Source organism: Rhinatrema bivittatum, chromosome 7, assembly GCF_901001135.1.
Source record: "Rhinatrema bivittatum chromosome 7, aRhiBiv1.1, whole genome shotgun sequence".
Taxonomy (NCBI): Eukaryota; Metazoa; Chordata; class Amphibia; order Gymnophiona; family Rhinatrematidae; genus Rhinatrema; species Rhinatrema bivittatum.
This window is the reverse complement of record NC_042621.1, coordinates 210402267-210427643: the sequence shown is the minus strand read 5'-3', so window position 1 is coordinate 210427643 and position 25377 is coordinate 210402267. Positions and strand designations below refer to the sequence as shown.

Genomic DNA, 25377 nt, shown 5'->3' with positions numbered 1-25377 from the left:
CGGCAAAATTGAGTTTTCGGTTTTCGACCCAACAGCCACCGGCCGACGTCAAATTTATTTATTTATTTATTTATTGCTTTTTTTACCCTTCGGGACCTCCGACTTAATATCACCATGATATTAAGTCGGAGAGTGCACAGAAAAGCAGTTTTTACTGCTCTTCTGTGTACTTTCCCAGTGCCCGAAGAAATTAGCGCCTACCTTTGGGTAGGCGCTAATTTCTGAACGTAAAATGTGCGGCTTGGCTGCACATTTTACTTACTGAATCGCGCGCGGATACCTAATAGGGCCATCAACATGCATTTGCATGTTGAGGGAGCTATTAGGTTCGCCGGGTTGGACGCGCATTTTCCGCCCCTTACTGAATAAGGGGTAAGGGAAAACGTGCGTCCAATGGCGGGTTAACAGGACTGTATTGGCCCGATGCAGATAAAAGTTTGAGCATGGTACCACAGTGTGCATAATTTCACTAGCAGTGAAAGGCCATATTCTAGGTGGTAGAGTTGGGAAGGGGCTTGAAAAATTATGTGCATACATTTTAATTTCCAAATTATGCATGCAACCTTATCTGGAAAAAGTATCCACACAGAGTGCAGGTGGAAACTTATATAGGTACTTTTTCTTAGGCAATGTATATCTTCTGTTTTACCTCTGCAACCTAAACATGCCCAAGGGAATTCCTTTTCTTAACTCAATTAAAACTACATGTAATATGGAAACACTTTTAGATGAGCAGAAGATGGCAAATTTTCAGCCAAGCTATTTCACCTGAGTAAATGGCTTTATAAATTGCTTTGCAAATGGGTAATTTTCTAACTGAAAATTATCTCAGGAAAATTTCCGCACATATGTACACATGCAAATCTGTGCAGGCTGCTTTCCTGTGAAAACTTCAAAGGTATGCAGGTAACTGCATGCTCCTCCCTGACCCTGCCCCCAGGAATGCCTGTTGTCATGTGAGGAAAGTTACTCATGTAGTAGTACTACATGGAATTTTATCTGCACACATGGAGAACAATTTTCTCAAAGCCCTTTAGTTTGTCCAGATCACCTCTCTCCTTGCCTCTGCTTTTAAGGGAGTGAAGGGTGAGTTCACTCTAATCCTTCAACCCTGTTCCTATTATTATAGTAGAATATGACAGCAGATAAGGGCCATTAGGCCCATCTAGTCTGCCCAGTTTCATTCCTGGTGCAATTTCATAGACTCCAGATGATCTCTGGCATTCCTTTCACTTCTTTGCTATACTTCCGTGATTATCCCATGCATCTATATAAATAAAAATGTTAAGTAGTTTAGACAAAATCGCTAATCTCAGAAACCACTGAACCGATTGCTTTCAAATTTGAATACAACCTTCATTTCGCATATAGGAAGGTTCTTCTGTACTTACATTACAGATATGTCACACCTGTGATAGGTAAAATAAGTTTAAATGTTTTTCCAGAAAACAGCGACATCAGCTGGACGTAAGCGCCATCTGTTACACCTTACACTAACACACGCTACACTAATCATTTCACCAGTCCAGGTCCACATTTCACTTCCATTTTAACACATTTGCGCACTTTTTTTGCCGGAAGATAACTATTTCCTTTACAGATAAAATACACCCCCCACCCTCCTCACACCCCCCACACACATGCCAAATTTATTTACTTCCCAGGCCCTCACATCACACACAAAACCTGACAGAAGTCCGGGAGGCTCCAGCAGGGGGCCAGGACCGGTCCGGGACTCATCTCCTGCACTACGGCCATCGGCTGCCAGCAATCAACATGGCGCCGACGGCCCTTTCCCTTACTATGCCACTCGGGGACACCAATGGCGGCAGTAGCCCATGTGACAATTGGCCCCTTGGCGCCATTTTCAGGACTGGCAGCTGGTGGACCTTTGCCCTTACTATGTCAGAGGACCTACCTCTGCTATTGCTCCATCCCACTGTCATAGTAAGGGCAAAGGGCCGTCAGAACCTGTTTCAGTGCTCGCAGCCGACGGACCAACGCCAATACATCGCTCCCGGACCGCTCCTGAACGCCTGCTCCACTGACTGACATTTTTATCAGGTCTCGGGGGGTCTGGAGGGTGGGGGTGGTAATGAATTTATTGCGAACATCTTGGGGAGGGGTCAGGAGGGGGGCAGGTTTCATTCATTCAGCAACTCTGGGGGGGGGGCAGGGGGTGGGCTACTGTTTTTCGCAGGGCTGGGGGAGGGAGGCAGGAGAGTGTGGGGTGGTTAGTTTAAGATAACTTTTCTCATAGGGTTGTTTTTTGGGGAAAGGGGGAGGTTCACACACAAATACATACACTAAACTTGCACGATCTCGGTAACGCATCAAAATAGCCCTCCTCAGACCACAAAACAAATTTGGAAGTGCAAATTTGGTTAGGCACTCCCCTATTTGGCTACATAATGCGCACAGACGCCCAGGGACAGAGCACAGGTAGCACCAACAATTTTAATTTCCCAGGTCTTGGGAGGGGGCAGGAGGGTGAGGGGCTATTATTTGATTTAAAGGGTTGCATTGGGGGTGGGGTGGGGTGGGGGTTTCCACAGAAATAGAAAGACAAAGGTTTTCTGATCTGAAGGGTAGGCAGTAGGTGGGGGGAGGTGACAGTGAGGGGAGGGAGAATGAGGGGGGAGGTGAGTGTCAGGGGAGGGAGAATGAGGGGAAAGGTGAGTGTGAGGGGAGAGAGTTGGAGTGGGGACAGGGGAGGGAAGGGGAGGGTGAGAGACCAAGGGGGAGGAGGATGAGTGACTGAGGTAAATGAGCAAGGGGAAGGGGGAGGGAGGGTAAAGAACCTGACTCTGCCACTGCAACGCGTGGCCGGGTACCGCTAGTATTTTATAATTCTGTTTCTATTTTTGTCTATATCATCGCCACTGAGAGCCCATTCCATGCATTCACCACTCTTTCAGTAAAGAAATATTTTCAGATTTTGTTCCTGAATCTACCCTATTGGAGTCTTATACTGTGATCTCTTGCTCTAGAACATTTTTTTTTCTATTAAAAGGTTTTATTCTTTGGTTGTATTTATAATTTTGAGGGTTTTTAATTTCTTTATTATAGCCCCTTCTTTCTCCTCTTATGTAATATTCCAATAAGTATTCCATTAAGTATGCAATATTCCAATAAGTAAGATATAATATCACCTGGATTGACCACTATTGGAAACAGGATATTGGGCTTAACATTTTTTACTTTCTTTCTAATAGGGTGCTATCAGGATTGCGGAGTGTATTTTAAAAATCATTGTTTGCAAGTAAAATGTTTTATTGATAAAGCATTTGTGCTTACAATATGTATGTCAGAGAAATGACACGGGTAGGGAGGGGACAGTTAATATTTAAGCCTACAATACAATATGAGAGGCTTTCATGTTTTAGGAAACATTTCAAAGAAATAAAGGATCCATGATACTTACAATTACTTCTGCTTTGCTGCTCAAACCTTTTCCATAATTGTCTGTGGCGATGACTTCAAATCTGAAGTAGGATCTCCTCATATTTTTAAACAACATAGCAGTTTTGATAAGACCATTGTATGCTTCTATCACAAAACCTTCTTTGCCATCCTTTATGGGAGGTATAATTAGTCTGTACTGATTTGAACTGTAGTTTCCAGTATCTTTATCTTCAGTCTGAAGACAAAAATAAAAATAAAAGATCATAAATGCAATCAAATTAATCACCTAACATAGATCTCAAACTAAATAGACATTTCCAGCCATATGGAATGCTATACAAATCCTCATGCTACTATCAGACATGTGGGAAGAAACCACAGATATCCTGAATAATTTTCTAAAGGAGATAACAATCTGGTAACTAACAATTTCTCCAGATAAACAGGGACAAAACAGTTATCCTTTGTGTGAATAAAATGCCCTTCCCCCCTTCCCGTTTGCCATAGAGAATATCAGCCTATACCCACAAAAGGAGATTAAAAGTTTAGGACCCATTCTAGACTCTTTGACTATGGAATAAAAAATAACAGCCCTGACAAAGTAAGCATTCTGACGCCACCAAATGATAAAGTAAATACACGCCATTCTTGTACCACCTGACCTCAAAACAGCAACACAAGCAACAATACTTCCACACAGAAAGGATAACTTTCAAACAAATGCTTAAGGCAGCAAACACATGTGTATATGGCCATTGGTAGTTTTACCACAGCAGTTTATAACCTAAAGGGTGGATTTTAAAAGCCCTGCTCGCGTAAATCTGCCCAGATTTATGCGAGCAGGGCCTTGCGCGCCGGTGCGCCTATTTTCCATAGGCCTGCCGGCGCGCGCAGAGCCCCGGGACTCGCGTAAGTCCCGGGGTTTTTTGTCGGGGGCGTGTCGGGGGCGTGCCGGGGCGGGGCCGGTCGACGTGGCATTTTGGGGGCGGGACGTGCCATTTTGGGGGCGGGCCCGGGGGCGTGGTTTCAGCCCGGGGCGGTTTGGGGGCGTGGCCGCGCCCTCCGGAACCGCCCCTGGGTTGCGTCTCGGCGCGCCAGCGGCCCGCTGGCACTCATGGATTTACTTCTCCCTCCGGGAGGCGTAAATCCTTGGACAAAGGTAAGGGGGGGTTTAGATAGGGCCGGGGGGGGTGGGTTAGGTAGAGGAAGGGAGGGAAAGGTGAGGGGAGGGCGAAAGAGAGTTCCCTCCGAGGCCGCTCCGATTTCGGAGCGGCCTCGGAGGGAACGGAGGCAGGCTGCGCGGCTCGGCGCGCACCGGCTGCCCAAAATCGGCAGCCTTGTGCGCGCCGATCCTGGATTTTAGAAGATACGCGCGGCTACGCGCGTATCTACTAAAATCCAGCGTACTTTTGTTTGCGACTGGTGCGCCAACAAAAGTACGCGAACACGTATTTTTTTAAAATCTACCCCTAAGTGTATGGTATAGGTACATTTTACAAAACGTGTATCTTTACCCCTCAACAGACGTTTACATGTAGGCTTACAAGCAAATACATGAACTGCATTGAAAAAGTCCACCAGTTTGTCCAGTCCTTTTCCATGTCATTGAGACCCTCCTAGGTTCTTTAGCCTGAATTCTCCCCTCCCCACCCTCCCCACCCTCCCACAGTCCTCTCATCTGGCCAACAGTGCACAATAGACACACTTAATATCAATTATACCAGTTGATTAGCAGTTATAAGAATACATGATTAAATTGACAAATGTTCATATGTAAGTGTTGACACCACTAAACTGCCTCTTTTTTTATATGTGTATATGTATTTGCATGTGAACGTGAATATACACGCATATTTTCAACTTTTATAAAATACAGAATATGCGAGAAGAGCACATATGTGCTAATTTTTACATGCAGAAATTTTGGAAAATTCACCTGCTAGAGTACTGTAATGCAATTTACACTGGATTGCCAAAAATACAATGAACAAACTACAAGTAATCCAAAATACCACTCCCAGAAAAATCATGGGCAGCAAAATATAGAAGCATACCTTCCCTCATCTAGTCACCCTACACTGGCTTCCCATTTTACTTCATATCAAATTTAAGGTCCTATTATTCACATTCAAAGCACTGAAAAACATTGGCTCTATGTATCTGACTGAAAAGGTAAAAGGGTATCTCACAACAAAAAAAAACCTGTGCTCAAGTCAACAACTACAGCTAGCTACCTTTCCCCTTAAGACAATCCAGTTGAAAAAAACAGAACAAAATGCTAGGTCCAGAGCATTCAGAAGGGCTGCTCCAGGTCTATGAAATATACTTACCTCCTACCGACAAGGAATCAGTAACTTCTACTGCCAACTAAAAACATGGTTGTTTACTAGGGATGTGCAGAGGGACGCCATACGTTGCATTCGGGATTCGGTTCATCGGGGAGCAGATACATTGCATTCGGCCGTATGGCGCCCCGATGCGTTAATATGGCGATTTCTATTCATGTCCCAGCTAAAATTAAAATTAACTACAACCCCCCACCCTCCTGACCCCCCCCCCCAAAGACTTACCAAAACTCCCTGGTGGTCTAGCACCATCCCCTGCACTCTCACACCCTCGGTGCCAGTGTCATCATGGCGCCGATAGCCTTTGACCTACTATGTCACAGGGGCTACCGGTGCCATTGGTCAGCCCCTGTCACATGGCCATCGCTGCCATCTTGTGCTCCTACCATGTGACAGGGGCTGACCAATGGCACTGGTAGCCCCTGTGACATAGTGAGGGCAAAGGCGATCGGTGCCATTTTGATTACTGGCATTCGACGGCCGGAGTGCAGGAGGTCACTCCCGGACCCCCGCTGGACTTTTGGCAAGTCTTGTGGGGGTCAGGAGGCTTCTCCAAGCTGGCCAAAAGTCCCTGGGAGTCCAAGGGGGGTCTCACAGCGATCTCCTGCCCTCGGGCCATCGGTGCCAGTAATCAAAATGGTGCCGATAGCCTTTGCCCATACTATGTCACAGGGGCTACCGGTGCCATTGGTCAGCCCCTGTCACATGGTAGGAGCACAAGATGGCACCGATGGCCATGTGACAGGGGCTGACCAATGGCACCGGTAGACCCTGTGACATAGTAGGTCAAAGGCTATCAGCACCATGATGAAACCGGCACCGAGGGTGTTAGAGTGCAGGGGATGGCTCCTGGACCTCCCACTGGACCACCATGGAGTTTTGGTAAGTCTTAGGGGGTCAGGAAGGTGGGGGGTTTGTTTAAATTGATTTATTTAGGCTGCCGAATAACTCAGCAAAGATTTGTGTATTCGTGGGGAATCGTGATACGTTTCGCTTCCCCACGAATACAACGAAAATGGCAACATCCGTTGCAGATTGCCAATACATAGGGACAAAATGCACACCGCTATTGTTTACCCAACATACTGATCTCTTCTCTAACCTATTCCATTGATCAACATTGACTAATCACAAAAAGGTAGATAATTAAAACATCCTATCTAAGTATGTTAGATAACACTTATCCAGCTAACTTACATGGGATATTATTCAACAACTGCCACTGCTATTAACTGCATCAGTAGTATGGGATCTTCTTAGTGTTTGGGTAATTGCCAGGTTCTTGTGGCCTGGTTTGGCCTCTGTTGGAAACAGGATGCTGGGCTTGATGGACCCTTGGTCTGACTCAGCAAGGCAATTTCTTATGTTCTTATGCTAACATGGCTATGCAGCTGAATATTCCCTTTGGCGCTACTTAGCTGGATAATTTATATCCAGCTAAGGGAGACCTGCTGTATGGCATGTCTAACTTATCCAGTTAATTAAACAATTACGTCCAAATATTGACATTTATCCAGGTATGTTAACTGGATAAGTAGCATCCACTGATCTATCCACTGGATATATGGCTATCTACTTAGATTGATAAGTGGCTTATCTATCAAAGTTGCAGTCACTGAATATAGCTGGATATTCAATGGCTGCCACTTAGCCAGATAAAGCATTGTATATTAGGGAGGGGCATTCAGGAGCAACAAAATAAGAATTGAGATGCAATTTTCAATTTTGTTTTAGGTTGTTTTGAAAAAAAATTATTTAAATTCCAATGAAATCTAATTTTCTTTAGAAAATCTAAACAAAATGTTATCCGTTGAGCTTAGGCCTAGGCCCAAGACTGGGGTCTCACCTATGTACTAGGCTGAGACCCAAAGCATGGGCCATGTACTACTCCTGAGTGTGATGCTGGCACCTAAGCCTACAAAATATCAATATTCAGCTGGAAAAGAGCTCATGAATGGATATATCTAGCAACCGTCATAAATGGCCTCAATGAATTTGTGGCTTATTGATAAAGCCTATGATACTTAAGGCTAGTATAATCATAGGTTGCAGATAGATTTGTTTATGCACCAACCGGTGCGATAAGGCTGGAGCACAATCACTGTATGCTTTAAGTCACTAGTGTGTGCACTTATCTTAAATTGCCACGTAGAGAGAGCTGGCTTGCACGGTCCTGAAGTTTGCCTCTGACACTGTAGTGTTTCGAAGTCTTATACTCCTTCCTCAGGGATCTCCAGGTGGCTCGTTTTCACGGGGTCATCCAGTGCTCCTACCATGTGACGGGGCCATCCAGTGCTCCTACCATGTGACAGGGGCCGGCCAATGGCACGGATACCCTGTCACATGGTAAGGGCAAAGGGCCATTGGCACCATTTTTATTAGTGGCAGCCGATGGCCCGAGAGCGGGAGATCGCTCCCGGGACCCCCACTGGACCACCAAGTAATTTTAAAATGTTTTTTTTGGGGGGGGTCAGGAGGGTGGGGAACCTAAGGGAGCAGTTTTAAAGGGTTGGGGTGGCGGTTTTTTTATTGGCTCGGGCGCAGCCGATAAAAAAAAACCTGATCGGACCGCACGAAGGAAAATTCACGATGTGAATCGGAACCGGAATCGGAACTGATTCCAGTTCTGATTGATATCCCTAGTGAGGATTGGATGCAAGAGAGTTTGTAAGATTGCATAATAGTCTTTTTTGGCAAGTGCAATAGCAGACTGGAAGGAGGTCAGCATGAATTTGAAATGTAGAAAGTCTGCATCGGCATGGGATTTTAGCCAGACACATTCTGTAGAACAAGCACAGGAGCATAGGATGTGAATTCTAGGGGTGAGCCAAGGCTGGGGTTTGGTTTACCTTACAAGATGGGTAAGAGGAGGGGAAAGAGTGTCTATAGCAAAGGAGAATACAGTGTTCTAAGAAGTATAAACCACCTGGTTGTAGAAACCTTTGCACAATCACTCAGATATCCGAGGCTTTCAGATTGAAGGGGTTGTACTCAGTAATTTTTTCTTTATTATAGCTCGCTAGATGTTAATTTTAGTACCAGTTAAATTTTCATGGAATTATTAAATTTAAAATGAAAAGATTCTTTTAAACAAAGGATACAAGTTTATTTGAGAGATTGCTAAACTGGCAAATACGTTAGATAGTATAATGATACTAAGAATCAAGCTTCTTTAGAACAGTTATAGCAATAATGTTACATATATTTCTTAAGCAGTACAATTCAATGACATACAACTATATCTTTCATAGGATAAAAACATTTATTCTGAATCATAGTTTTCTCTGTTACAGATATATTAATACTAAAGAAAACCGGTTTCCTTCTACAAATAAAAACAATATCAGATAAGTACTTTTTCATATATTTCTTCTTTTACTCTAATATTGTTTCTCTATCTTTAATTTACTTTTGATTCTTTGTGAGGATTTATCTTTCAGATGTTTCTGTGAAATTCAGAACCTCAATAAAAGGTAAGTACATTTTTTAAATGTTAACCTTAAATTTTCTTTCTATACTTTCTATATGCATGCATCTCTCTTTTGCTATATGTATATTTCTTCTGTTCTCTTTCTCTTCTACTCCTGTTTATGTCTGTTTCAAATATGTGTCTGCATAAGTTTTCAGAAGGCGTTTGACAAAGTTCCTCATGAGAAGCTTCTAGGAAAAGTAAAAAGTCATGGGATAGGTGGCGATGTCCTTTCGTGGATTGCAAACTGGCTAAAAGACAGGAAACAGAGAGTAGGATTAAATGGGCAATTTTCTCAGTGGAAGGGAGTGGACAGTGGAGTGCCTCAGGGATCTGTATTGGGACCCTTACTGTTCAATATATTTATAAATGATCTGGAAAGAAATACAACGAGTGAGATAATCAAATTTGCAGATGACACAAAATTGTTCAGAGTAGTTAAATCACAAGCAGATTGTGATAAATTGCAGGAAGACCTCGTGAGACTGGAAAATTGGGCATCCAAATGGCAGATGAAATTTAATGTGGATAAGTGCAAGGTGATGCATATAGGGAAAAATAACCCATGCTATAATTACACGATGTTGGGTTCCATATTAGGTGCTACAACCCAAGAAAGAGATCTAGGTGTCATAGTGGATAACACATTGAAATTGTCGGTTCAGTGTGCTGCGGCAGTCAAAAAAGCAAACAGAATGTTGGGAATTATTAGAAAAGGAATGATGAATAAAACGGAAAATGCCTCTGTATCGCTCCATTGTGAGACCGCACCTTGAATACTGTGTACAATTCTGGTCGCCGCATCTCAAAAAAGATATAATTGCGATGGAGAAGGTACAGAGAAGGGCTACCAAAATGATAAGGGGGAATGGAACAACTCCCCTATGAGGAAAGACTAAAGAGGTTAGGACTTTTCAGCTTGGAGAAGAGACGACTGAGGGGGGATATGATAGAGGTGTTTAAAATCATGAGAGGTCTAGAACGGGTAGATGTGAATCGGTTATTTACTCTTTCGGATAGTAGAAAGACTAGGGGACACTCCATGAAGTTAGCATGGGGCACATTTAAAACTAATCGGAGAAAGTTCTTTTTTACTCAACGCACAATTAAACTCTGGAATTTGTTGCCAGAGAATGTGGTTCGTGCAGTTAGTATAGCTGTGTTTAAAAAAGGATTGGATAAGTTCTTGGAGGAGAAGTCCATTACCTACTATTAAGTTCACTTAGAGAATAGCCACTACCATTAGCAATGGTTACATGGAATAGACTTAGTTTTTAGGTACTTGCCAGGTTCTTATGGCCTGGATTGGCCACTGTTGGAAACAGGATGCTGGGCTTGATGGACCCTTGGTCTGACCCAGTATGGCATTTTCTTATGTTCTTATGTTTCTTATGTTCTTATGTTACCCCAGTTTGTGAGTGCACACATTTCTTTTTTTACACTCCAAAGCTGAAGTTGAGAGATGGAACTTATTTATGCAGCTAGATAGTGTTGATTATGGAATAGAGATGTGCATCGGGTAACATTTTAATTCTGGGATTCAGATTCCACCCGCGATGGGAAATTTCAGTGCGCACTAATGGGAGTTAAGGCACACTAACTCCTGTTAGTGCGCGCTAACCTGAAAAATGAATTTTTCCATAATTTCGGGAAATTTTTGATCGTTTTTCAGGTCCTCCGAACCAGGACGAATGCACATCCCTATTATGGAATATCCTGAGGTTGAGCAGCTTTGGGGGCTTGAGTCTGGAGATGATTAGTATAGCTGATACTTTTTCCTCTGACCATTCATTTCTCTTGACTATGGGGGTTATTTTCTAAAGCTATCGCATGCTTGCGCTACCAGCACAAGCATGCGATAGCTAGAAAGCTTTTCGCATGCATGTGAAAGCAACATCGGGGCAGAGTCGGCTCCAGAAGAGGAGGAGCTGGGGTGGCACCGGGGCCGACTCTGCGAGTGCAGCGCATACAGCAAAACAGTAAGCTTCCATATCACTGCCTATTTTGCACCGAAAAACTACAACTTTTATGGTATAGCTATTCGGCGTGATGCAAGCAGCGATCGCACAGTAGAGGTGCGATTGTTGCCAGCTAGCGCAGGACTGCCCCCCCGCTTCGCCCCCCCCCTCCCCCGTTACCGCCAGGATTCATTATGCCTTGCGGCATTAGTGAATCCAGGCCTATGTCATTTTACAATACTACCTACTAGCTTAACTTTGCCAACACAAAAAGAGATGTTACCTTTCTCAAACTGATTGATCTTTGATATTTCTTTATCTAGAGTATAGCCTTCAGTGGGTCTCAACAACTTATTGTACTGTAAAAGCTAACGAAGAAAACAAAAATATTTGGAGAGGTGTAATATGTGTATATAACCTGAGGGGGGATAAGATAGAAGTCTACAAAATCTTGAAAGGAGTTGAATAGGTAAATGTGTAATGGTTATTTAGTCTTTTAGCTAACACAAGGACTTGGGGGCACTCCATGAAGGTAGCAAGTATCACATTTAAAATGAATCAGAGAAAATTATTTTTCATACAACGGTGCCAGAGGATGTGATTAAGGCAGTTAGTGTAGTGGGTTTAAAAAAGCTTTTGAAAGGCTCCTGGATGAGAAGTCCATTAACTGCTATTAATAAATAAGAAATATCCACTGATTGTTGCCGACATTAGTAGCATGGGATCTGTTTAATATTTGGGTACTTGCCAGGTACTTGTAACTTGGATTGGCCACTGTTGGAGACAGGGTACTGGGCTTGATGGACCTTTGGTTTGACCCAGTATGGCATATCTTATGTTCTTATCAGACTCAGCCCATTAATCAGGCTGAGATGCTGAGACAGTATTAAGAGTCTGACAAAGAGATTTCAATCAAAATGTTTTCTGTGTCAATGAAAATATTTGCCACTCATAAAGTTATTCCCCACCCATTTTCTTTCATTTTATTCATTCTTCAATCTTCTTAAGTAATATTATTAACTAGAATAATTTATGTCTTACCTCTTGTCACTATAGTTGTGATTTTATAATGGAGCAAACAATCTGGGCTGCTCCAGTTTCTTTCTTTGCTCTTCTTAGCACTATTATTTTAACTCAAACTTTGTTTTAAACAGTTTAATTGACTGACTTAAGCCAAGACCAATCCTGGCCTCCAATTAATACTTTTGTACCAGTCAGGTTGAAAATGCCCATATTCACGTTGTTAAATCCAAATCTTAATATTTTCAGAAATCTTTTTAGTATGGGCTTATTATGGGGAAGGCTTATGATCGAAAATCTTATGCCTTTCCTTCATAAAAATGAAAGGTCCTTAGTTCACCTGAACTATGGAGTTCACATTTTTAGTTAGTAATCTTTCATTCAACCATCTAAAAATGCAGATAAATCATAGGGCTCAGCTGCAATTTACTTTTAACTCTCTCTTTGTCTCAGCTTATCGTCTCTGGTTTTCTAATGACATAAAACACTTCTCATTCACTCATACACACATATGAGGAAAGACTAAAGAGGTTAGGACTTTTCAGCTTGGAGAAGAGACAGTTCAGGGGGGATATGATAGAGGTGTTTCAAATCATGAGAGGTCTAGAATGGGTAGATGTGAATCGGTTATTTAGTCTTTCAGATAATAGAAAGACTAGGGGGCACTCCATGAAGTTGGCATGTGGCATATTTAAAACTAATCGGAGAAAGTTCTTCTTCACTCAATGCACAATTAAACTCTGGAATTTGTTGCCAGAGTACATGGTTAGTTCAGTTAGTATAGCTGTGTTTAAAAAAGGATTGGAAAAAGTTCGTGGAGGAGAAGTCCATTACTTGCTATTAATTAAGTTGACTTAGAAAATAGCCACTGCTATTACTAGCAATGGTAACATGGAATAGACTTAGTTTTTGGGTACTTGCCAGGTTCTTATGGCCTGGATTGGCCACTGTTGGAAACAGGATGCTGGGCTTGATGGACCCTTGGTCTGACCCAGTATGGCATGTTCTTATGTTCTTATGTAATAGTGTCCCTGCCCTACCTTTTTGTGTTTGTGGACAACTGACTAGGCCTCAGAGAGGATAGAGGCAATTCAGCTCCTCTCTCATCAGTTTTTAGTACAGCTCTCCCTCTGTGTTTTAAACTGCCTTATTGTCTTATTGTCAGTGAGATTACCTGCTTTTGATGATTTCATTGGCAAATAGTACTCCTCCTGTTTATAATTTCTACTTGAATCCATATATCCATACTAAAATCTCCCAGCCCATATACATAAATGATAAAAAAAAAATTTGGTAATGTGAAAAATTTCCTCTAATCCAGTTACAGAATAAAAATGATTGTGCTTTGCCAAAAAGATGTATAGCCTCTTAGCATCATGGCTTCAGATAAACATTCTATTTCTATGGCATTTCCCCAGCCAACGATTCAGAATTTTTAGGTTCCCCTCCTCTCTCAGCTAACTGACCTCTTTTTCTTACAGCATAAAAAACTCAAAATCACCATGAATAAATCCACCAAAATCAAAATCCAAAAATCCCAGCTCAACACCCACACTGGTGCAAAATCACCACACCCAACCAAGCACCATCCAGGGATGTCCTGATCTCACTCAAACCCCCATAACCTCAGGAATACCCCAAGAATATTCATTCACAAAGTTTAAAAATTAAAATATTTCCACCCTAAAATTGGTTTCCCAGGGATCTCCAGTATCTTCTATGATGTTTGGTATAACTTTCCAACATTTTATTTTAGGTTTCTTATATAAATTTTATCCCTAAATATGCGCTGCGAAAATCGCGTGTAATTAATGCTTAAAAAAGTACTTTTGAGCTCAAATGATTGTTTTCTTCAGGTCCTCAGGCTCTCATTTCATAACCACTACCATCATTTGTTTTTTAATTTATTAATTTTTAGGTGTTTTATGTGTTTTTTTCCACCCGCTGATGCTGCGTTCACCTGGGTGATTCCTAGTACTTGACATTTAGCATGGCTCCTCCCCTAGGGCTCCCCACCTGAATCACACTACCTTTTGAATTTTAAATGTATGAATTTGCCTGTTTTTCACTTAGAAAATGTCATCGGGCTATTCTGTCACACCCCAGATGCCTTTCTTTGTCACATTCTTGCAGCAGCAGATTTCCCAGTGCTGCCCCTGCCTCCCTCAGTTTCACCCATGCAAAAGTGCCTCAGATGATAAAAAAAAAACCAACATTGCTGTGGCTTGGCACAAACAGCTATTCGTTTGCTCCCACTTTGCCCCATCGCTGCATCTGTACTTCGAACTGTGAGGAGCCTCCAAACTCCCACAGCTCAATGTATCAGCTGACGGCTGCTGACCAAACAGGCCCCCTGCTACCTCCAGTACTGCCTCCCCAGCTCCCAGGCCTCTTTTTAAAAATAAAAACTTTGTGGCTAAGATTCTTAGGCAATCCAGGCCCCACCATAACATCAGGCCCACCAGGATCCCAGGACACAAGTATCACAGCAACCGGGGCAGACAGGTAATTAATAATTCTTAATTTTCATCCTTTTTACAGAAGAAAATAATTTGTCAAATGATTCAGACAATGTAGTGGAGGTTAGTAGAGATTATACAGTAGTGGAGAAGAAGATATAAGGGTCGACAGCTTGAAGATTCCTGAATGTGTTGGAAATGACTAGATGAGGCTGTTGTGGAGAGTGGTTTAAAAAGTTATCAGATGATAGTCCGAGATAGAAAGAATTGTAGTGAAAAGTTTGAGAGAGAGAAGTTGGAAGAAAGGAATAGGTCAAGGCAGTGGCAATCTTTTGGAGCAGGGGTGGTAGAGCAGAGTTGGAGATCAAATGAGGAGGTTAAGGAAAGGAGTTTTGAGGTATAAAAGCCTGAAGGGTCATCAACATGGAGGTTAAAGTCATCAAGAATAAGGGAAGGGGCAGCTGGAAGAAGGAAAGTCAGGAATTAAAATCAGTGAGAAAAAAGGAAGGGGATATATCAGGGTGTTTGATATATGACAGCTAACTGGACAGGTAGTGGGGTGAATAAGCATCTGCAGTGGGCCTCAAAGTAAGAAAGAGAGTGGGAGTGAGGTAGAAGGAAGGGTTGCAACCTAAAGGAAGGGAAGAGCAGCAGTCCAACACCACCAGGCGGCCTACTGTGTGAGATGTATGGCAGAAAAGAAATCCTCAATAACAGAGAGCAGCAGCAGAAGCAGGGTGCTCAGGGAAAGCCAGTTCTCATTCAAGGCAAGGGGATGAAGAGTTTGAGAGATAAAGAGGTCACGAATCTAGGTAAATTTCTTGGAAATAGAATGGGCATTCCAGAGGGAGCACAAGAAAGGAAGATAAGACAGAGGGAGAAGAGAAATAGTGATAAGATTGGAAGGGTAATGATTTGGTATGCACCGAAAGGGAGAAAGTTGCCATGGAAGGCCAGGATTGGGATTGATATCCCTGGCTGAGAATTGGAGGAGGAGCAGGAAAATAAATAAGAGAGGTAGAAGGGTGATGACAACAACAAGAATGAGATGCTGTCAGGGAAATTGGAGATCGATGGACGAGAGGGAGAAAAGAGGCTTAGGAACAGTGGACAGTGCAGCTAAATAGAAGGTGAGGTAAGGAATGCAGGGAATGGGGAAGGTTTATTTGGTGTTAGTAATGATTTGCAGCAGGGACTAAGGGGTGAATTTTCTAAGTTTGCAGAACTTAGATAATCCGGTGGTAACAGGGGGCAGGGAGGCGAAACGGGGGGGGGGGGGGGGGGGCACAAAATAGGCAGCGAAAAGGCTCCTTATCTTTTCACTGTCTGCGCCATCTTCGTGGAGTTGGCCCCGGTGACGCCTCCGACTCCTCCTCTTCCGGGGCCGACTCTGCCCTGTTGTCCCCTTCACAGGCGTGCACAACTATTTCTACTGCAAGCGTGCGATAGCCTTAGAAAATAAGGCCCTTAGATTGGGAAGGATTAGCACTGGGAAGAGAACATGTAGTGGAGCCATAGGAAATAAAAAGATGTCTGCAACCTCATCAATATTTGGCTAGCTGCTCAAGGAGCATGGGGTATAGGAGCAGCTCAGGTCTGAGGTGGGTAGTGATAACTTCTGGAATCGACCACCAAGGCTGCTGTGAGAAGTATGCAGATGGGCTGCAGCCAACTGCTTGAGGACTGCAAGGTAGGAGCAGCTTTGGTCTGAGGTGACTTCTGGAGTCAACAACCAAGGCAGCTGAAAGAAGTATGCAGATGGGCTGCAATCTCCCCAGTACTTGGCCAGATGTTCAGGGTGGGAGCTGCTCAGGTTCGAGGTGGTTGTTGTGACTTCTGGAGTCTATCACCAATGAAGCTGTGAAGGATGCAGAAAGGCTGCACTCTCTCTCCCCCCCCCCCCAACCCCCCAGTACCAAAAGTTGAAATGGCTTGCTTAAGGGAAAAAACTATGATTTGAGATAATGCCATATATTACACCCTACAATGACTTTCTAAGTAGTTTTCAACAGCCATTTTGCATCATGTGTGCAAGTTTAAAATATTTTACCTCAATTATTTCAAGCACTTACCAGCATTACAAATTCCTTATTAATCTATATTAATTTATGTTATATTTATTGCAATTTCCAAAATCAGAAGTATATCATGTAAAAAGCAAAGAAAACAAACATCAGATCCGATCAATCATGTAATAAAACAAAAATTAATATATTCTTTCATGAATCTTCTTTGCAGAAAGTCAGAAATCATATAACTACAATAAAATAGCATTAATCATCAGAACAGGTACACAGCAGAGCTAAAACAATTCACATTACAGCTAACATGAAAAAAAAATATTCATATTCTGGTGTCACCCCAGCAAAACAATATTCCTCCACTGCTAAACATTTTGTGAAGTAACAAACTCCTGCAAAGAAAGAGATGTCTAGAACTTTTCCATACCATACAGTCACAGCACTGACTCTCAGGATCCAAATAGCAGTAAACTTATGAAAAAGCAGCAATGCAAATACTACACCAGACCCTAGAACATTAATACATCACCTACTGGAGTAACAGAACAAGCTGGACTACTACAGAGAAACTACGCACTAGAAGAAATGTTGCATTTCTGTCATACAGGCAAAACAGAGACCAACCCTTACCTAATATAGAATTAAAAGACTACAAATCAGAAACAGAAACATGCAGATGAAACCAAAATAGAAAGCCTGAGAAACTAGACACTGAATAGTGGAATACTGACAAAAAACAAAACATAAAATGCATGTCCCCAAAGATGGCATATTTCAATTGGTAAAATCTCAAAACATTTTTTAATGTTTTTCCCTTTGTTGTCTCATCTTTGTATTTTTCTAATGGGTTGGTCTCAGTCTATTTTTTAACACTTTTCCCTTGTTGGCCATTTCCTAATTCATGTTTAGGGTCTCTCTTCTCATTTTGTTTCTTCTTCTACTGTCTTCTTCCCTTCCTACCTCACACACAAAGACACAGACTCATGCTTTCTCTCACAGACTCCCTCACCCAAAAACGTTCTCACTCTCATATGATCTCCCCCCCTCCCCGAAGCTCTCACTCTTACATTCTCTATATACACACACAAACTCTCACTCTAAGATGCTCTACCATACACACACATACAAGCTTTCATTTTATTTTATTTATTTATAAAATTTTATATACTGTGATTTAGAAGGTTCCATCACAACGGTTTACAAAAATCAAAGGTAATAGACATAAGATCAATAATACAAATAAAATTAATAAAAAAGTCAATCAAGAGCTAATACATTATACATAAAATCAATAATAAAACAGTAAAAGGCCAATAACTTTCATTCTCACATGCTCTACCCTCACCCAGACACTCCCACACAAACCTTCACTCTTACATGCTCTACCACAACAGCAAGGTCTTACTCTCTCACCTCCCCCCCCCCCCCCCCGGCTCCCATTCTCACACTCAGATGCTCACCCAGGCTATCATTCAATTCCACACATACCCCCAGGCATCCAAGATCACCTCCTTCCACCCACCCACCCACACACACGCACTCAATGGGGCCTTTTCATTAAGCATATTCAAACTCCTACACCTGACGCCAAGGGAATAGGATCCCACAACAGCCATCCCGCTCCGGCCCTCCTCTTTGCCATTGTGGGGATGGGATCCACGATGGTCTTGCTGCTCCAACCCTCCTCTTCACCATCAAGTGGATGGGATCCTGTGATGGCACTGCAGCTCCAGCCAACTTTTTCGTCATCATAGGGATTGGATCCCATGACAGCAGTGCAGTTCCGGCCCTCCTCTTCACCGCTACGGGGATGGGATCCTATGATGGCTTTGCTGATCTGGCTCTCCTCTTCATCATCATGGGGATTAGATCCAAAAATGGCATTGCAGGTCCGAGCCTCCTCTTTGCCATCACAGGAAGGGGATCCCGCACCTGCATTACTGTTCCAGGCTCAGGTCCTCTTCTGCATCAGGCAGCCCTGGTTGGGTGAGCCTGAGCCCAAAGTGGGTAGGCCATGGCCCACACAGGCCCACCTGTGGCTAGACCACTGATTAGATGCATTGCTATTTTAAGTATTTAATGATTTTTATCTTTTTATTTGTTTTATTGCATTTTAACTGTGTATGTTTTATTGTTAGCTGCCTAGGGCCATCGTGTGTTGGGGAACTATACTATAAATAAATAAACTATAAACATAAACCAGGATTTGAGCAAAGGGAATTATTAATAAACAGACTCTTTGAGTGACTGTACCTTTAATTCAAGTGCAAACAACATTTATTATAAAGTTGTATGGAATATTTAAGTTTATTGTGAAGGCTGGTTATATTTTAGCAAAGGGAAATCAGGCCTTACTGGTCTATTAGAATTCTTTGAAAGTGTAAATAAGTATGTGGATAAAGGTGAGCCAGTCAACACAGTGTACCTGGATTTTCAAAAGGCACTTGATAAAGTCCCACATAAAAGTCTCCTCAGAAAATTACAAGTCATGGGACAGGTGACAATATCCTATTGTAGACTGTTAACAGGTTAAGTGATTGGAAACAGATAGAGCAATTTTCCTAGTGTGAAAAGAGTAGTGCAGTGAATAATAGATCTGTACAGGGACCTGTGATGTTTAGCATATTCATACATGATCTAGAAAAAGGAGCAATGAATAAGGTAATCTAATTTGTAGATGACACTAAATTATTGGAAAATTTTCAAGCACAAGCTGGATGTGCAGGAGGACATTGCGGGACTGAGGACTCAGCATCTAAATGGCAGATGAAATTGAATGTGGACATGTGCAAAGTGAAGCGCATAGGGAAAAATAATCCTAGGGATGTACATCTGTTTCAAACAAAATATGAAATGTCAACAATAATCCTAGGGATGTGCATCTGTTTGAAACAAAATATGAAATGTCAACAATTTTTCCTATTTTATTTTATTTTATTTCCAAAACAGTACAGAAAAGAAACAAAGAAATGTTGATGGTTTTCCTTTTCTTTGTTCTGAAAAGATTTCCATAGTTAAAAAAAATCTAATCTGTAGCTGGTCCAGGCCTCCTGGGGTTTCTGATGCATTCCTGGGATTCCCCATGCCACTCTGAGACCTCCTCAAGGCCTTCTCATGGCCTCCCCAGTGATCACATAAAATCTTGCCAAGGCTTAGAACTTCCTTTAGCCCCATTCAAAGAAAGTTGCTAGAGAATGTGACCTCTCTAGGCCCCTCTAAGCCCACTCAAAAATATTGCTAGGGCTGCAGGTCAAAAAATGATTATTAGCCAGAGAGACTTTGGTTTTTCCACTTCTAAATCCTTGGTGAGAGCAACATGAAACAGACTGAAATATTGGGATTTGCAGGTACGTTCAGGTGACTGAGACTGGCCACTGTTGGAGATACAATGCTGGGCTTGATGGACTATTGGTCTGATCCACCATGGAATTTTTTAATGTTCTTTTTTAAGTTTGAAAGAATGGATATTGCAGCCAGCCTAATGGCTCAGCAGCAGTGTTGTGTACTGCCATGTCACATAAATGGGTTCATGTCTTGGCTCTGATCTTCCATAGCAAGTAACTGAACTTTAGGGCTATAGACCCACACTGCTTACCTTTGGTTGAGGGGCTCCAGTTTCTTGGGCTGCTCTTTGATGTACATAAGTACATAAGAAATTGCTATGCTGGGTCAGACCAAGGGTCCATCAAGCCTAGCATCCTGTTTCCAACAGAGGCCAAACCAGGCCACAAGAACCTGGCAATTACCCAAACACTAAGAAAAGCCCATGCTACAGATGCAATTAATAGCAGTTAGGGGTGTGCATTCATTTGCAACGTATTGGCAATCTGCAACGTAAATGCCATATTTGTTGTATTCGGGGGGGGGGGGGGGGTCACAAAATGTATGGTGAACCCCCACGAACCTCTCTCCCAAATTTTCCTATGTCGTTGGTGCCCACATGTACCACGACAGCCGGCTCCTCCCCAGCACTGTCTATAATCCTATCTAGGTGACGCATGAGGTTTGCCACCTTCGCATCAGGCAGGCAAGTTACCAGGCAGTCCTCATGTCCACCAGCCACCCTGCTATCTACATTTCTAATAATCGAATCACCAACTATGATGGCCGACCTAACCCTTCACTCCTGGGCAGTAGCCCTGGGAGACTTGTCCTCAGTGCGAGAGGACAATATATCACCTGGAGAGCAGGTCCTTGCTACAGGATCACTTCCTGCTACACCAGGGTGATGTTCTCACACTGGGAGACCTTTCTGATCCAAGGCAGCATTGGGGCTGCCAGACTGGATTTGGGACTTGACTACTATGTCCCTGAAGGTCTCAACAATGTACCTCTCTGTCTGCCTCAGTTCCTCCAAGTCTGTTACTCTAGCCTCCAGAGATCGGACTCATTCCCTGAGAGCCAGGAACTCAGCTGAGGTCACAAAGATGGTTCCAATGAACACAGAACCTCTATGCCCTTTCTTATTATATTGCCTAGATCATTCAATAAATCAACATTTTGTTGATGACAGTGTGCAACTCAGAGTTTTAATTCATATACTTGATATCTTTTTAGTGATCCTGAATTTGTTTTCTACTGTTTTGAGTTCACTCTTGAAAGTACTTCTTTTCTGTCTGTCTATCCTGTAAGGATCTCATGCTCCTAGTACTGCCAAGAAGCAATTGGTTGGGATTACAGAGGTGGTGCTAGGGGTCTTTCAAATGAAGGGGTTGGGGAATGACTATTGAAGGACAGCTCAATGGATCCTCCACTGTGAGATGTTCTTCTTCAGCAAGGCTTCCTGGATTCTTATTCCCAATCTCCTATAAGTGCTCAACTCAGGAACAAGTCGAAGATGTCAAATTTGCACAGTTCAGTTTTTTCTCTTACTCCTCCAATGCATCGATGAAGTACATTCTTCCTCTAGTACTACTATCATCTGGAATCCAGCTGCAGAAAATGGTGTGACAGTCCAGCTATTTGGACCTGTAGAAAGGAGAGGAAAATCATTATTAATGTCCTGACATGAGGATTATATTAGTGAAATGCCTTGAAACAACCCTACCTCAGTGCGTTAAATATTCTTCTAAACCCTATGTCTCTGAGCTAGGTCCTTGTGTGTGTTTTCTAATAGCTTGTTTTAGCTATGTTTTGTTCTTTGTGAAGGCCTATGTGAGGGATCCTTAGATGGGAGAGGTCCATACTGCTAACCCCCTGATGTAAAGTAGAAGCCCCATTTCTTGTGAATGTGGTATTGTATAGGTAGAGTGAGTGTTCTCTCCTACTTTCTCTGCAATCAAGGCTGTAGCTGTGTCTCAAGCATCTGAAACATCTTTAAAATGTTCATGTTTCAAGATGGCCTTCAACTTTTACTCCATGTTGTCAAGCTGAATGTAGCATGGTGTTCAATCGATGACACTGTGTCTTAGTTTCTTCTCATGAAATAAATGAAGTCCTTGTACCTTTTCTTGCATTGATCTGCAGTGATCTGTAGTATGGTGGCTGTGGTCATCTTCTTCCACAATTTAATATTTGGCACTATGATACTCTTGCTGTATTATTTCCCAAAGATGACCAGATACTGTTCCAGGATTTGTTTTTGAAAGTCTGTCTCTTCCATGCTGAATCTGATATTTGAGAAGGTCTAGCCAATAAGGGTATGTGTTATATAAAAATATGACTAAAATTAAGAAAGGCAATTTTCAAATATCCTGCATAGCTGTAACATACAGTACATAGTAATATAGTAACATAGTAATGACAGCACAAAAGGACCAAATGGTCCATCCTGTCTGCTAGCAAGTTTCATTTGATAGCAAGTGCCACTCCATACAAATTACCTCCGTGTTTCTGTTAAGGGTAGTAGCTGCCACTCAATGCAGTTATCCAGTATCCCCAAGCCTTATGATAACCCATAAAAGATTACTGCTAGTGACATTTTTATTGGGTGATGAGCCTTCTTGAAATTTCAGACAGTGTTACTTGACATGCATGCTTTTGGACACAAGTACTTTTAGTATGCATACCCGATGCTAATTTTCAAAGAAAAAGAATGTGGATACTTTCTCTTTGAAAATTTGTACAAAGTACTTGTGTTAAAAGTGCCTGCATACTTTGCAACTGCTCATTCATACAGGCAACTGTGAGAGTTAAACAAGCATCTATATTTGTGAAAATGTTATGTGCATGTGCAAATTTCCTTCCCCAACCTAAACACACCTCTTAATGACCTCTATCATATCCCCCCTCAGCCATCTCTTCTGTCTAAATGACAACAAATATCTGGCTAAGTAGTGCTATGGTGACTTACTGGCTAAATAGAACTGTTAAGACTTATCTGGCTATGTAAGATAGCTGGATAAGTAAAAGTAAAAAGCCTCATAGACAGATAAGAAAGGTAGATGGATAACTAGCGTTTGAAGACTTATCTGGCTATCTAGCACTTTTTAAGACCTATCCAGATAAGTGGTGAAAATCTGCTATGCATGTGGAATTGTTCTTCTAATTTTAATGATTTACACAAGGATTACAAACTGGTTAAAAGACAGGAAACAGAGAGTAGGATTAAATGGTCAATTTTCTCAGTGGAAAAGGGTAAATAGTGGAGTGCCTCATGGATCTGTACTTGGACCGGTGCTTTTCAATATATTTATTTATTTATTTTTAATTTTTATATACCGAAGTTCTTGTGGGAATTACAAATCACTCCGGTTTACATAAAACGATGAACTGCCCAACAGCGGATGGGGGCTTTACATAGAACTGTAGAACATAAGGAACAATAAAACCGGATATATATATATATATATAAATGATCTGGAAAGGAATACGACGAGTGAGGCTATCAAATTTGCGGATGATACAAAATTATTCAGAGTAGTTAAATCACAAGCAGACTGTGATACATTACAGGAGGACCTTGCAAGACTGGATGATTGGGCATCCAAATGGCAGATGAAATTTAATGTGGACAAGTGCAAGGTGTTGCATATAGGGAAAAATAACCCTTGCTGTAGTTACACGATGTTAGGTTCCATATTAGGAGCTACCACCCAGGAAAAAGATCTAGGCATCATAGTGGATAATACTTTAAAATCGTTGGCTCAGTGTGCTGCAGCAGTCAAAAAAGCAAATAGAATGTTAGGAATTATTAGGAAGGGAATGGTTAATAGAACGGAAAATGTCATAATGCCTCTGTATCGCTCCATGGTGAGACCACACCTTGAATACTGTGTACAATTCTGGTCGCCGCATCTCAAAAAAGATATAGTTGAGATGGAGAAGGTACAGAGAAGGGCAACCAAAATGATAAAGGGGATGGAACAGCTCCCCTATGAGGAAAGGCTGAAGAGGTTATGGCTGTTCAGCTTGGAGAAGAGACGGCTGAGGGGGGATATGATAGAGATCTTTAAGATCATGAAAGGTCTTGAATGAGTAGAAGTGACTCGGTTATTTGCACTTTCGAATAATAGATGGACTAGGGGGCATTCCATGAAGTTAGCAAGTAACACATTTAAGAATAATCGGAGAAAATTATTTTTCACTCAACGCACAATAAAGCTCTGGAATTTGTTGCCAGAGGAGGTGGTTAGTGCAGTTAGTGTATCTGGGTTCAAAAAAGGTTTGGATAAGTTCTTGGAGGAGAAGTCCATTAATGGCTATTAATCAATTATACTTAGGGAATAGCCACTGCTATTAATTGCATCAGTAGCATGGGTTCTTCTTAGTGTTTGGGTAATTGCCAGGTTCTTGTGGCCTGGTTTTGGCCTCTGTTGGAAACAGGATGCTGGGCTTGATGGACCCTTGGTCTGACCCAGCATGGCAATTTCTTATGTTCCTATGTTCTTAAATGTAATTTGCATAATTTTCCTTAGCACTTCTTGGCTTTTACGCATAAATCATCTAATTTTATAAGATGCAAGCATGAAAGAAATTGCCGGTTTTACCAGTTAGTACCCCAGTTTGCCCATTCTATCTTTTAAAATTAATATTTAAGTTTATTCACAAAATTTCAACTTGACCTAGATTTCTGGTCACATCTGAAGAAAACATTGAGATTTATAAAGATTTAATATTTGGGAGCAAAGTAACAATTTATTTCAGAAAGAAAAAATGGTTGGTAGGAACTACATGATTCCTATAGAATGCAACAAGTGCTACTGTATTGTGTTTTATTACCTTGGGAAGGATAGATGCCTTTGTTACAGACAAGCGACCAATTATAAAACCTGGATGATGCATACTTTAGAGTCAGAATAGGCTTGAAAATCATGTTCATAAGTACATTTCTAAGTACATTTAACATACTAATATTTATAAATCTTTTGGTAAATAGCATGAATGGGAAAAACCATTGTTGCTGTGACAGTGAAGAAAACAAAAAAAGCCACATTGTTTTCTGCTGCTTAAATCAATTAGCTTCAACTCACAATCCTAATTCTGCAGTATTTATAGAGTCAGTCACAGAATCAATAAATTAGAGAACTTATTCCCCAAGCAAATAATTGTGCAATAGGTTTAAAGATGCAAGCTTGTATGAGACTTTAAGACAGAATATTAACTTGCTATCAAGATCAATATATTCCAGAGGAAAAGGTTAACATAACAGTTGTGATTGCACATTTAAGGGCCTATGAACTATGATAGAATAATTTTACCATGAATATTACAATGGGTGTGCTGAGGAAATATTTTCATTTTGCTTTGACCATTTGTTTC

At 41.8% G+C, this 25377-nt stretch overlaps 1 protein-coding gene across 1 annotated transcript in view; it reads right to left on the bottom strand.

The window, feature by feature from the left end:
- The window catches only part of PCDH15 (protocadherin related 15), a 2056285-nt gene that overhangs the window by 147603 nt on the left and 1883305 nt on the right, over positions 1-25377 (bottom strand). The window contains exon 28 of the mRNA XM_029609778.1: positions 3425-3640. Coding sequence (XP_029465638.1) covers positions 3425-3640 — 216 coding nt within the window. The remainder of the gene's footprint in view (positions 1-3424; positions 3641-25377) is intronic.